Source organism: Macaca fascicularis, chromosome 7 (assembly GCF_037993035.2).
Source record: "Macaca fascicularis isolate 582-1 chromosome 7, T2T-MFA8v1.1".
Taxonomy (NCBI): Eukaryota; Metazoa; Chordata; class Mammalia; order Primates; family Cercopithecidae; genus Macaca; species Macaca fascicularis.
Window position 1 is genome coordinate 6,652,935 of NC_088381.1, and position 13,960 is coordinate 6,666,894.

At 42.7% G+C, this 13,960-nt stretch overlaps 1 protein-coding gene across 12 annotated transcripts in view; it reads left to right on the forward strand.

The window, feature by feature from the left end:
- OTUD7A (OTU deubiquitinase 7A) overlaps window positions 1-13,960 on the forward strand; it is a 374,921-nt gene that overhangs the window by 277,340 nt on the left and 83,621 nt on the right. For 7 of the 12 annotated variants that reach the window (XM_065547661.1, XM_073995374.1, XM_045395226.3 and 4 more), the window contains one exon: window positions 3,784-3,963. In XM_065547661.1, the coding sequence (XP_065403733.1) occupies window positions 3,784-3,963 (180 nt within the window). Of the gene's footprint in view, window positions 1-3,783; window positions 4,024-13,960 lie in introns of all 12 variants that reach the window. The other 5 variants (XM_045395224.3, XM_045395223.3, XM_065547662.2 and 2 more) reach the window with 1 other exon arrangement.

Here is a 13,960-nt window from a genome sequence, read left to right on the forward strand (position 1 = left end):
TCAGCCTTCTGAGCAGCTGGGACTACAGGCGTGTCCCACCATGTCCAGGTAATTTTTGTATTTTTAGTAGAGACGGGGTTTCGCCATGTTGGCCAGGCTAGTCTCAAACTCCTGGCCTCAAGTGATCTGCCCATTTTGGCCTCCCAAAGGTGTGAAATACTGCACCTGGCCTGACCTGTCAACTGTAAACATTATCTTTGCAGTCTCTTGTGTAACAGCTGAGGCATTGCAAATTTATTCTGCTTTCTAAATTCTACCATTTTTGTTGATTGTGTCATTTTCATTTTGACACAATATTGATATTCTTCTTTATCACTTGTATCTCTACCTTTGCTTTTTCTTAGATGTGCAGTTAAGAAAACTTACTGCTGCCTGACTGCTCCTTTGCCAAACTCTTATTCATCTCTTGATTGGCTAGAGTTCATCCTCTAGTAGTTTTCTCAAAAAGTGTCCATTTGAGAAATGTTTTCTGAACTATTCATGTTTTAAATGGTTTGTCTACAGCCTTTATACAGAAAAGAGTAGACTGGATGTACATAAAACCTTCTTAGCTCATATTGCTTTCTTTCCTTCAGTATCTTGTAGATATGGCCCTACTGTCTTTTGGCATTGAATGTTGCTGCCAAGAAGTATGTTGCCAACCTGATTTTCTTTCTTTTTTGCTTACATATTTAAAAAATTATCTTTATCTTTAAAAGAGGATAATTTTTAAAGGATATATGTTGGTATTGACTAAGAACAGTTTCCTTATACAGTGTGCCCTTTAAATATGTAAAAACAAATATTTCAAAAAGTTTGTTTTTTTAATTAAAATCTTTAAATTCTTTTTTTTTCCTTTTCCATTATTTTAGATTTCTTATTTGGGGCTCCAATTATGAGTATGTTGGATTTTTTTTTTTTTACCTACTTTATATCTAACATTTTTCTTTAACCCTGTGTTTCTTTATTTCTGTTTTGTCTCCTTATTTTTCATATTTATCATTCATTCTTGCTATGCAATCTGTAGTCTGTTTTCTCTTTTCTCCCTTATAGTTTAACTTCATTCCTAAAACAATTTGACTCCTTTTCCCCCTGAGTTCAGTCAGTTTCTGTTTCACCTCCTCTTGTGAGTTCATGTATATCTGATTTATAGTTTTTCTTCAGAGCTATGATGGTTTTGTACTAAATTAAAGCAGCTCATCCCTCTCTGAGTGCCAAAATACATATGTTAAATTTAACTTGAAATCCACTGCCTCTTAAGACAATGAAAAAAAAATCAAATGATTTAGAAGTTTAAGGCATAAACATTTTCAGCAGTAAACTGTACTAGAGGTTGTAGTTCTTACCATGAAACCTGTGCCTGCTAGTAATCCAATAACTTGCTGTTTGGTGATAATCAGAAATTGCGGCATCCTGAAAGGAAAACTTCACAGGCAACGTCCTCAGTCTTTGAATTCTTTTGGTTAAGGTCTTCTTCCATACAGCTGTACTGTCTTGCTGCTTGGAGGAACTATTCCAGGAAGAAGGAACAGAGTAAGCAAATACAGAAAGATAGGACAACAGGAACATATTTTGAAGATCTGCAGGAGAAAATGAATATTTTGAGCTGTGTGTATTGCTATCCAAAATAAATTAGAATTCTGAGCATATAGAATTAGATGAGGAGAATAGAAACTGGATAGTCAGCTAATATCTGCCATAGTCAAGATATTTGGCTTTAAAACTTAGGATATAAGTTGTAACTAGAATTAAGCTTATTCTCATAGAGATGGACTTAATCTTCAAAGGAGGGTATAAATTAAGAGTAAAGAAGAGCAAGAAGAAAAATTAGGGGAATCCATGTGTTTTATGGGCAGGAAGAGGCAAAGGAACCAGTGAAGGGACCGTAGAGCATCCCAGGGTGCAAGAGAAGAGGAAGTATGAAAATATCCATGTTAGAATTAGGCCTCTAGTGCCCTCCCATGGATTTTATGGCCGCGGTGTGTTTGGAGCATGGCGTTAGTAACAGTCGAATGAGAACCTCACAGAGTATGGGTAAATCTGTGGAGAAGAGAGTAGAACCCAGCAGTTGAATGCATTGGCAAGGTGGGGATGGAGAGTGGGGATCCAGGTGAAAGGGTAAACTCTGGTTATGAAGGGTCATGGTAGGTGAGCAACGTAGAGAAGGAGGTGTGTCAGCAACCAGGAGCTGTTATGTCCAAAGCTGGGTCAGGTTCAAGGGAACGATAACGCCAAAAGCTAAGGTTTGAATCAAGGCAGATCTGTATTTGAATCTCAGCTCTATCACTTACTCACTGGCTTTTAACTCCGAGTGCTAGAAGTTAAACATAAAACAAAAACCTATAATTAATGAGAATAATGGTAATTACCATCTATTAAGCACTTTCCATAAAGGAAGAACTTTACAAACACTATCCCCTTTTCTCATTTAACCCTCATAAGAGTTCTCATTAGATGGATTGTGTTATCCTAATTGTACAGGAAGGAATGCAAGGCCTTAGGTGATGAAATGATATATTCACCATCAGAGAATTAGTTAGAAGGTGGAACCAGGGCTCAAAGCCAGGCTCTAGAACCTGTGTTCTTGACTGTTCTTCTGGGTTGCATTCCTTCCCAAAAGTGAGTATCCCAGCATCAAGGACATGTATCCTGTGGCTGCCCCAGTCTTCCAGCCTCGGGTTTCACCATGGGCCTCTGCGCCTTTCCTTCTCATCCTTACTTGATGTAACATCTGTTGGGGTTCCCAGTAACTTAAAATGGAAAAGATGAGAGGGGAGCTTATTTTTATTTGCTCCTTAAAATTAAGGCTAACTTTTTAATTCTTTGATTTCTTTTTAAAATTTTTTTAATTTTTAATTTTTATGGATACATAATAGTTGTACATATTGACGGGGCAGATGTGATATTTTGATACAAGCATACAGTGTGTAGTGATCAAATCTGGCTAATTGGGATATCCATCAACTCAAACATGCATCATTTCTTTGTGTTGGGAACATTCCAAATCTACGCTTCTGGTTATGTTGAAATATACAATATTGTTAACTATAGTTGCCCAGTCGTGCTATAGGATGATGCCTCACTGAATCGGATGCAGTGTGTGACACTCCTTCCTGCTGTTACAAGTCCACTGACTCTCAGAGTCAGGAATCGGAGTGCCCACGCTGCCTCCCACTCCCCAGTGTGGCTGCGCCTAGTGCTACGAAGTGCCAGTCCAGCACCCCGTGTCGGGGTAGGAGCCCTGCTGAGTGTGTACCCACGCAGGGCACACCTGCCCAGCCTGGCATCGCACCCGGTGCAGGGCCTGAGCTTGGAAGCCTATCTCCTACCAACACTCACTAACAAGAGAATCCCCCCCAAGCTTCTGCTTCTCTCATAGTAAGCTTAAAAAGTAAAACTCTGAGCAAAAGCCCAAAGAAACTTTGAGAATTATTTCAATTCATTTTTCTTTAATTGACGCTTTGTTCCCCTCAGAGAGTAAGCTCTACAACTTGATTTTCAAAGACGAATGTGATAATCGGGGGTGCAATGTTTAGGGGTGTGTGTGTGTGTGTGTGTGTGTGTTTGAACCTAAAGGCTCTGAAACTCTATAGTCACATATTTTAGATGGACGTCACTTATGGGTATGAAATCTACTTTAAGTCATGCAGAGGGCCATTTTCCCCTTTGAAAAATGAGAACTACTGGTAGAAAATTCATTAGTTTATGTCCTCATGGGAAACCCTTCTTGTCACGGTTCTTCTCTATGATGAGACCATAATTCATGCATTCATATTGTCACCTCTTGTCACTTCTTGTCCACAGGCAAAAACTGGGACCTGACAGCCGCTCTGAGCGACTATGAGCAGCTCCGCCAGGTGCACACAGCCAATCTGCCGCATGTGTTCAACGAAGGGAGGGGTCCCAAGCAGCCAGAGCGAGAGCCACAGCCCGGGCACAAGGTGGAGCGGCCCTGCCCGCAGAGGCAGGACGACATTGCCCAAGGTACCACTGAGGGACTGAGCCTGGGCACAGCTGCCCAGGCCAGTGCACCGCAGCTCGCAGGTGGGTTGGGTGGTACAAAGAATGGTGGGGTCATCACCTCCCAGGTGCAGACAAATTGGACTCTTAGTGCCTTCTTCCTCACACTATGCCGAAATGTCCTTTGTTGCTTCTATCCATGGCTCCAGCCTCTACCTCAGAAAAGCAGAAAAATGAGTCTGATTTCCTAGGACCCCAAAAGCCCAATAAGTGAGTAAACACCAGCATTCCTCCTGGAGTCCTGGTTTTTTCAGACCAAACATCTCTAGTACTTTTACTTATTTCCAAAGTAACAGTCTCCAAGTCTGTTCAGCGCCACATTTCTTGCCTCATGCGCTCCATCTTCTCTATCCTTTTTCTTCATTATCAAAGTAAGACATGCTTATTATAACAAAGGAAACAATACTGAGATATATGAGGAACACTTAAGAACATTCTCCTGCACACCTCCTAGATCTCACCAGTGTAATAATGACTGATAACATCCTGGTGGTCTCCTCCTGCTCCTCTTGCTATCTTGTTCAAAATCAAACACGTCAGAGTCAAATGCACAGCACACTGCAAAGTGCTTGTTTCACTGAGCAGGCGATGATGAACATAATCTCTTAATAGCTACATTTTACTCTATAATATGTTAATTTTTAGATCACTGCTGTATTCATGGTGATTCTGTTTTTGCTTGGGTTTTTGTTGTTGTTATTATTTGTTAATTGCCACTGCAAGCAATGCTGAAAGAAACATCTTCATACCTGTAATCTTACATACTGGTGCTTTTGTTTCTATAGGTTTGCATTCCCAGAATGGATTTGCTGTGCCAACACATGTGTGTTTCTAGCTGAATAATTTTAGGACTTCTTTCCTAACATATTTCTACTCACCATGTGTGAAACCGGGTGTTTCCCTTCATTCTTGCTAGCACTGGATATTACAGTGTATGGTGTGTTAGGCCATTCTTGCACTGTATTAAAGAAATACCTAAGGTTGGGTCATTTATTTTAAAAAGAGGATTTATTGGCTCATGGTTCTTCAGGCTTTACAGGAAGTATGGTACTGGCATCTCCTCAGCTTCTGGGGAGGCCTCAGGAAGCTTACAATCATGCAGAAGGCAAAGGGAACAGGCACTTCACATGGCCAGAGTAGGAGCAAGAGAGAATGAGTTGGAAGGCAGAGGTGCTGCATACTTTTAAATGATCAGATCTCATATGAACTCAGAGTGAGAGCTCACTTATCACCAAGAGGATGGCCCAAGCCATTCATGAAGGCTCTCCCCCCTCCCATGATCCAAACACCTCACACTAAGCCTCACCTCCAAGATGGCAGATTACATTTCAATATGAGATTTGGGTGGTGACAAATATCCAGACCATATCATTCCACTCCTGGGCCCTCCCAAATCTCATGTCCTTCTCATTGCAAAATACAATCATGCCTTCCCAACAGTCCCCCAAAGTCTTGACTTGTTCCAGCATTAACTCAAAAGTCCAAACTCTCGTCTGAGTCAAGGCAAGTCCCTTCCACCTGTGAGCCTGTAAAATCAAAAACAAGTTATTCACTCCCAAGATACAATGGGGTATAGACATCAGGTAAACATTCCCATTCCAAAAGGGAGACGTTGGCCAAAAGAAAGGGGCTCCAGGCCCCACACAAGTTCAAAACCCAGCAGGACAATCATTAAACCTTAAAGCTCCAAAATAATCTCCTTTGACTCTGTATCTCACATCCAGGGCACACCAGTGCAAGAGGTGGACTCCCAAGACCTTGGGCAGCTCTGCCCCTGTGGCTTTCCAGAGTTCAGCCCCCACTGCTGCTCTCTGCTTGCAGCTTTTCCAGGTGCAGGGTGCAAGCCACCAGTAGATCTACGATTCTGGAGTCTGGAACGTGGTGGCCCCCTTCTCACGGCTCTACTAGGCGGTGCCCCCATGAGGACTCTGTGTAGGGTCTTCTGCCTCACATTTCCCCTTGGCACTGCCCTAGTAAGGTTGTCTGTGAGGGCTATGCCCCTGCTGCAGACTTCTACCTGGACACCCAGGCTTTTCCATACATCCTCTGAAATCTAGGCAGAGGTTGCCAAACCTCATTCACTCTTGCATTCTACATGTCTACAGGTTTTTAACACCATGTGAAAGTCACCAAGGCTTATGGCTTGCACTCTCTGAAGCAGCAGCCCAAACTGTATCTGGGACCTTTTGAGCCAAGGCTGGAGCTGGAGCAGCCAGGATGTAGGGAGCAGTGTCCCAAAGCTGCACAAAGTAGCAGGGCCCTGGGCCTGGCCCCTGAAACCATTCTTTCCAACTAGGCCTCTAGGCCTTTGATGGGAGGGGCTGCTGTGAAGGTCTCTGAAATGCTTTAGGGCCTTTTCTCCATTGTCTTGGGTATTAGCACTCACTTAGCTCCCTTTTTATTATGCAAATATCTCTAGCAAGTAGTTGCTCCTCAGCCTGCTCGAATTCTTCTGAAAAAGCTTTTTCTTTCTTTGCCACATGGCTAGGCTGCAAATTTTTCAAACATTTACATTCTGCTTCTCTTTTACATTCTGCTTCCCTTAAATATAAGTTCCAACTCGTTTCTCTGCTCCAGCATCTGAATGCAGACTGTTAGAAGCAGCCATGCCACTTCTTGAATACTTTGCTGCTTATCAATTTCTTCTACCACATACCCTAAATCATCAAGTTCAAACTTCCACAGATCCCTAGGGTATGAACAGAATGTAGCTGAGCTCTTTGCTTGTAGCAGGACGAGCAGGACGAGCCACAGACAAAACTCCTCAGACACCAAGTTAAAGAAGGAAGGGGTTTATTTGGCCGGGGACTTCGGCAAGACTCCCGTCTCAAGAGCCAAGCTCCCTGAGTGAGCAATTTCTATCCCTTTTAAGGGCTCACAACTCTAACGGGGTGTGCATGAGAGGGTTGTGATCAACTGAGCAAGCACAGGATATGTGACTGGGGGCTGCATGCACCGGTAATTAGATTGGAACAAAACAGGACAGGGATTTTCACAGTGCTTTTCTATACAATGTCTGTAATCTATAGATAACATAACCGATTAGTTCAGGGGTCAATCTCTAACTACCAGGCCCAGGGTGTGGTGCTGGGCTGTCTGCTTGTGGATTTCATTTCTGCCTTTTAGTTTTTACTTTTTCTTTCTTTGGAGGCAGAAATTGGGCATAAGACAACATGAGGGGTGGTCTCCTCCCTTATGCTAAGGCAAAACATGTGACATTTGCTCCAGTCCCCAATAATTTATTCATATCCATCTGAGACCTCCTCAGCCTTGATTGACTCTGTTGTCCATTTTCATTATCCATATTTTGGTCATAACCATTTAACCAATCCCTAAGAAGTTCCAAACTTTCCCTCACTTGCTGTCTTCTTCTGGACCCTCCAGACTTCCAACCTCTGCCCATTACCCATTTCCTAAGTTGCTTTCACATTTTCAGGTACCCCTTGGTACTGATTTTCTATGTTAGTCCATTCTTGCATTGCTATAAAGAAATATCTGAGGCTGGGTAATTTATAAAGAAAAGAGGTTTACTTGGCTCATGGTTCTGCAGGCTTAAAGGAAGCATGGTGCTGGCATCTGCTCAGCTTCTGGGGAGACCTCAGGAAGCTTAAAATCATGGCAGTGGCCAAAGAGGGAACAGGCACTTTACATGGCCAGAGCTGGAGCAAGAGAGAGTGAGTGGTGGGTGGGAGGTGCCACACACCTTTAAACAACCAGATTGCGTGTGAACTGAGCAAGAGCTCACTTATCACCAAGGGGATGGTCCAAGCCATTCATGAGGCGTCTGCTTCTAATCCAAACACCTCCTACCAGGCCGCCCCGCCAAGACTGGGGATCACATTTCAACTTGAGATTTGGAGACAAATATCCAAACTACATCAAATGTGTTTATGTTCTTTTTCTACTCTGAAGAGTGGAAAATGGTGTCTTGTTTACACTCTCATCTTGCCATTTGCTTGTTAGGCCATTGGATTTCCCCTTTGTAACTTGGCTGTTCATGTACTTTGTCCATTTTCTATTGATTAGTTTGCCTTTTCTTATCAATTTGTTTCTCTCTTTGTAATAAAGACTAAAACATATATTTCGTGTGTGTGTGTGTGTGTGTGTGTGTGTGTGTGTGTGTGTGTTTCCCACTGTATCACTTGCCTTAGGACTTTCTTTTCAGAATGTTTTCCCATACATGTTTACATTATCTTGCTCTCATGGCTGATGAGCTTTCTCTCTCACTTTGGAAGGTTTCTTGGACTACAGAGTTACTGAAATATATTCTTTTTTTTTTTTTTTTTTTTTTTTGAGATGGAGTCTTGCTCTGTCACCCAGGCTGGAGTGCAGTGGCACAATCTCGGCTCACTGCAAGCTCTGCCTCGCAGGTTCACACCATTCTCCTGCCTCAGCCTCCCAAGTAGCTGGGACTACAGGTGCCTGCCACCACGCCCAGCTAATTTTTTTGTGTTTTTAGTAGAGATGGGGTTTCACTGTGTTAGCCAGGAGGGTCTTGATCTCCTGACCTTGTGATCCACCTGCCTCAGCCCCCCAAAGTGCTGGGATTACAGTCATGAGCCACCATGCCCAGCCTGAAATATATTCTTATATTTAATTTAAATTTTGTTCTTTGAGTCTTTTCATCAATTTGAAATTTTTATAATAGTAAATAATCTGGTTTTGCTTTCTTCTGGATTGAGAGTGAGTTATTTAAGTACATTTCCCCACTGAACTGAACTAAAATGCCAGCCTTGCCTTATATTAAATTCTCAACATACCTGGACCTATTTGCATACTTTGTTCTGCCCACCCCATGGCTGCCACCCTGTTACACTTGACTCAGTGGTTTCACAGGGTATCACTCTCTGCTAAGCAAACCCTTCTATTGCTATGCTTTTCCTTTTTTTTTTTTTTTTTTTGCTGTTTTTGAATATTTATTTTGCCATCTAAACCTTAAAATTATAATTCTGAGTGGAATTGGAATAGATTTTTATTTCATTTTAAAAGTAATTTGCATTTGTAATATTGTTCTTCTATCCAAGAACATTATGTATGCCTCTGTACATCTTCAGATTCTGTTCAGATTTTAGGCATGGAAAAAAGAAACTCATTTTTTACTTATTTGTCTTTTATCCAGTGAGCTACATAAATTCTCTTATTAGTTCTAATAGTTTGTCCTAAGAGAATCACAAATAATTGTATGTTCTTCTTCATATTTATACAATTAATTCAGTTTTTTATTTTATTGCATTAGGTAGACTCTCCTGAACTGTTGAGAATGAATGCTGTATTTGTTTCTATTAGCTCAGCCTATCATTCAAGCTATATTTGAATCTATATCTTGGATTATTCTTGACTGTTTATTCTGTTGTTTAGAAAAGCCATAATTGAGTTAGAAATTTTAATACGTATTATCTGTGTCTTCTCTGAGTTTCATCCTTTCTGCTGTATTTGTTTTGATGCTATCTTGTTAGGTATATGTATATTCATAATTTTTTAGATTATCTTGCTCTAGTATGTTTTTTAACCAATATATAGGCTGTCTCTTTGTCAAGCCATTTGATATAATAGTTTTTATCTTGAAATCTGCTTTTGTTGATATTAAACAGCTACCCTGGCTTTCTATTGGTTCATATTTGCCAGAAATATCATTTTTTCTGCTGATGTAATTTCAACTTTTCCTTATCCTTTCATGTTAAATGTGATTCTTGTAGACAACTTATTATTAGGTTTTATTTTATTATCCAATCCAAGAATCTCTGTCTTTTGAGTAGTTAATTCAATCCATCCTTCTGTCCTATCTTCTCTATCTAATTGAATTTTTCTACTGGTTTGCAAGTTACACATTCTACTTTTACTCACATTGCAATTACTGCTATTCTATTAAAATCAGTATTTTGGTTTTCTTCCTATTATTTTTAAAAACTTAACCACTATATTTTCCCCTGCAAAATACATCTCTTAATATGATTTTTGTTGTTCTGTCCTGCCTCTACTTGCTCTCAATCATATTTAGATACTTTTTGTTGCCTTTGCTTATTTAGATAACAATTAACTCCTTTATTTATTCACATGTATTCATTTCTCTTTTGCAAAAACAAAAAACAAAAAACTTCCTCAAAGACTACTTCCAAAAAGAATTTTTGCATGGTGAATCTCCTAAGGCCTTGAGTGCCTAAAAAGGTTTACATGGTATACTTATATTTTCATTTAGTAGATTAAAAACTCTAGTTTGAAATTATTTTCTTTGAACACTTTCCACCCCTTCCTCCATCGTGTTCTTGCAGCTTGTTCCTCATGTCTTCTAAGAGATTCACTTGACCTGATGTTTTCACATCCCCATTTATTCTGCACATGAATGCATTATTAGTCTCATTAAATTTTTTTCATCCCAAGTTAATTCTTTGTCATTATTATTATTATTATTTTTTTTTTTTTGCATTCTGATATTCTCTTTATCTCTCTGCACATATTTACTAGGCTCATTTTTTAATCTAGTCCTCCTGGCCAGTACTATGTTGCCTTTCTGTAACAGTTTCCCTGGAAGCTCCTGGGGCGTGCAGTTATCATCCATCTTCACTTGTGCCGGAGCACAGGCTCTGGTGGGTGCTCCTCCAGATGGGAGGCGGGGAAGGGTCCTCAAGCTGGAGAGCCTTGGATGTTGTCATTGGCCTCTAGAAGTTCCCTGCCTGTTCCCCTCCGCACAGCTGGATTATCTCCTGAGGGCTGCTCCCAGCTCCTCTCTTCTAGAAAGTCCTTGTTTCCTGTAGGGACTGCCCCGCTCCGGTGTCACTGCCAAGCTCTCCCGTATGTTAGGGAAAGGAGGGGAGTGGTGCCCATGGTGACTGCTGCCCCACCCAGCTGTGCTCCAGCACCGCCTGATGTTCTCCAGCTGGCACAGGGTCGGGGCTGGGGGATGATAGGGAAGGCAGGCCATGCTGGAGCCATGCTGGAGAGAGGAAAGGCAGGACCAGACGCCCTACCCCAGGCCCTCTCTGTCGGGCTCACCCATTCCCACCTCCTGCCCCTGGGGATCTCCAGGTGGGTGTAAGGACAGGACACTGAGGCTGTGCACTGTCTTGCCCCTCTTGTTGATTATTCTTAAATTTGGTTTCATTTCTGCCATTAGACCTGACTCCAGAGGAACCACCCCTTCCAGTCATTGGCTCGGTCTTGTTCTCAGGGCCTTCCTTGACTGTAGCACACGGTTAAGGCTCCTGGTATCTTTCATGCAGCAGCAGTGCAGACAGATGACCACATGGCCATTCCTGCTCTTTTGAGCTGGCAGCAAACAAACCAACCCATTATCTTATCCTTCTGGTCCAGGGGCTACAAGGAACCTCCCGTCTGCTACCAGAGAGGTTGGCAGAATCAGGGCCTAGTAAGTGTAGCTGTTACATACTGTGATCTGACTTTTCTTAGATACCATTTAAGAAAAAAAAATAGGACTCTATCCCAGCATAATCCTATTAATTGAGGCTTGCGAGCAATCATATCAATTCCTATTGAATTACAGAGTTTCCGAATTGAATTTATGTCTCCTTTAGTTGAGTTCTTCCTGAAACCATAGTGTGCTAAAATGGAAAATGGAACATTTCATATTCTAAATCGGGGGCCAGAAAATGACCTGTCAGCCCAACCTGGCCTGTTTTTTAAGTAAAGTTTTATTGGGACTCCCCCACGCTCACTCATGTATGTGTTGTCTTCGGCAGCTGTAGTGCTGCAAAGACAGAGGTGAGTAGTTGAGACTGCGTGGCTCACAAAGCCTAAAATATTTCTATCTCACCCTTTAGGAAAAGTTTTGTCCACTTGTTTTAAAATGTACCCAGGATCCGTTTTAATCAGGTATCACAAGACACACAAACACAGAAATTACTGTCATGAAGGTGGAAACAGGAGGCCCAGGACAGCATGCAGGGCCATATTGGGAGGCGCGGGTCGTGCGGAGGTAGGAGTGAGGGGAAGCACGGACCAAAGCCTTTGTGATGGTTTCTATGGGAAGGCAGGGCAGGGGGAGCAGCCCCTACCCCAGCTAGTGTGCATAACTGCAGCCAGCTCAGGGGCAAAGGGCCTGTCTCCAGCTGCCTGATACCTGGCCTGAAGTGCTTAGGGCAAAGGAACATTGCCTCCTGGAGAGTAAGAGCCAGCTGGAGAGGGTGGTTGGGATCATAGATTCTGGATTGGCGGCTCCGCATAGGAGAGGCATGCTGCCGGGCAAGGCCTTTGCCATCTCTAACATCGGTTCACCCGGGAGGGGCAGGCTTTCCCCAGTCGGGGAGGTCCCAGGTGCCAGAGCAACAAAAACTAAGAAAATAAGAAAATGCAGGGCCAGGTGCAGTGGCTCATTCCTGTAATCCTCGCTGAGCCCAAGTGTTTGAGACCAGACTGGGCAACACAGCAAGACCCCATCTCTGTAAAAATTAAAAATAAAAGGAAAATAAATGAAAAAAGAATTTATAGTTAATACATCTCCCCTTTGTCAGTGGCAGGGAAATTCTGTACATTCTTATACTATGTTTTGTTTTGTTTTTTAATCTTTCTGTGTTTTTCTGAGACATAACTTTGATCATGATAATTCCTGTAAAACGTTTTATTTATACATCCAAAAGCAGAGTCACTGAGTTCACATTTAAAGAATCAGTATGTGAGTGTGTGTGTTTGTGACTCTGTGTGTGAGAGAGAGATGATACATGTGCATTCCTGGGGTGTCACGGGAAATGTTAGAATTGGGAGCATATATTTCTCATTATATGATCTTCAACACAATCTATTAATATTTTTAGTTCAAAAATACTTTTTTCCTTTAGACTCCAAATATTTCATGTTTAGAACTGCAGAACAGCATCCTGTTGTCCTAGGAATCACCACGTTTCCAAGGCCCTTGAAGTGTCTCATGTCAGTGCTGATAGATGGGCCAGGAAGAGCATGGGTGCCCCTGACCAGCAGGTGCCCACTGTTGAGAGCAGCCTCGAGATTGTCTGTCCCCCCAACTGCGGGTGCACATAGCACCTCAATTCTCTAATGCCTGATGTCCCTCTCCATCGGGTCCCCAAAAATGGGGCAGTTCCTTCTTTCCAGATGCAAAAAAGGTAGTATGTGGCGAGATGAGCGGCCTCAGCATGGCTTGCACGAGGTAGAAAGACACAAGCTTCGGCTGCTCCTGCACTCAAGTACCTGAACCAGTGTGGGAAGCAATGGGCCGTCCCCACCCCCCAAGCTGGGCCTGCACGCTCCCTCCCTCTTCTTTCTAACTGCCTGTGTGGCTTAACTTCTCTTTTTACCTTTCCTCAAAATACGAAGAACTTAATCCTGTTGGTCTCAGAGTGAAACTGAAGGTGAATCTAAACCACCCATTGGTCTCAGAGTGAAACTGAAGGTGAATCTAAACCACCCATTGTGAAATACAGTCTGTCTCTGTGACTCTGTATTCATTTTATTTATTTATTTATTTTTTTTTTTTTGAGACGGAGTCTCGCTCTGTCACCCAGGCTGGAGTGCAGTGGCCGGATCTCGGCTCACTGCAAGCTCCGCCTCCCAGGTTCACGCCATTCTCCTGCCTCAGCCTCCCGAGTAGCTGGGACTATAGGCACCCGCCACCTCGCCCGGCTAGTTTTTTTTTTTGTATTTTTTAGTAGAGACGGGGTTTCACCGTGTTAGCCAGGATGGTCTCGATCTCCTGACCTCGTGATCCGCCCGTCTCGGCCTCCCAAAGTGCTGGGATTACAGGCGTGAGCCACTGCGCCCGGCCATGTATTCATTTTAATGGGAAAATACATGAACCTTCTGGGAACTCGCTTTGGGTTTAAAACGAACTTGCCACAGGATCGAAAGCCGATGCTTTTTAGTCTGTTTTAACAAAACTCCATGAATGCCATTTCTGTCCAGTGCTCTAGCAAGTGGGGAAGGAGGACGCTGCTGTTCCGGGTGAAGGCTGGGGCTGGGTTTTCCGCGTGACCGTGGTGTGCTGGTCAGCGTGGAC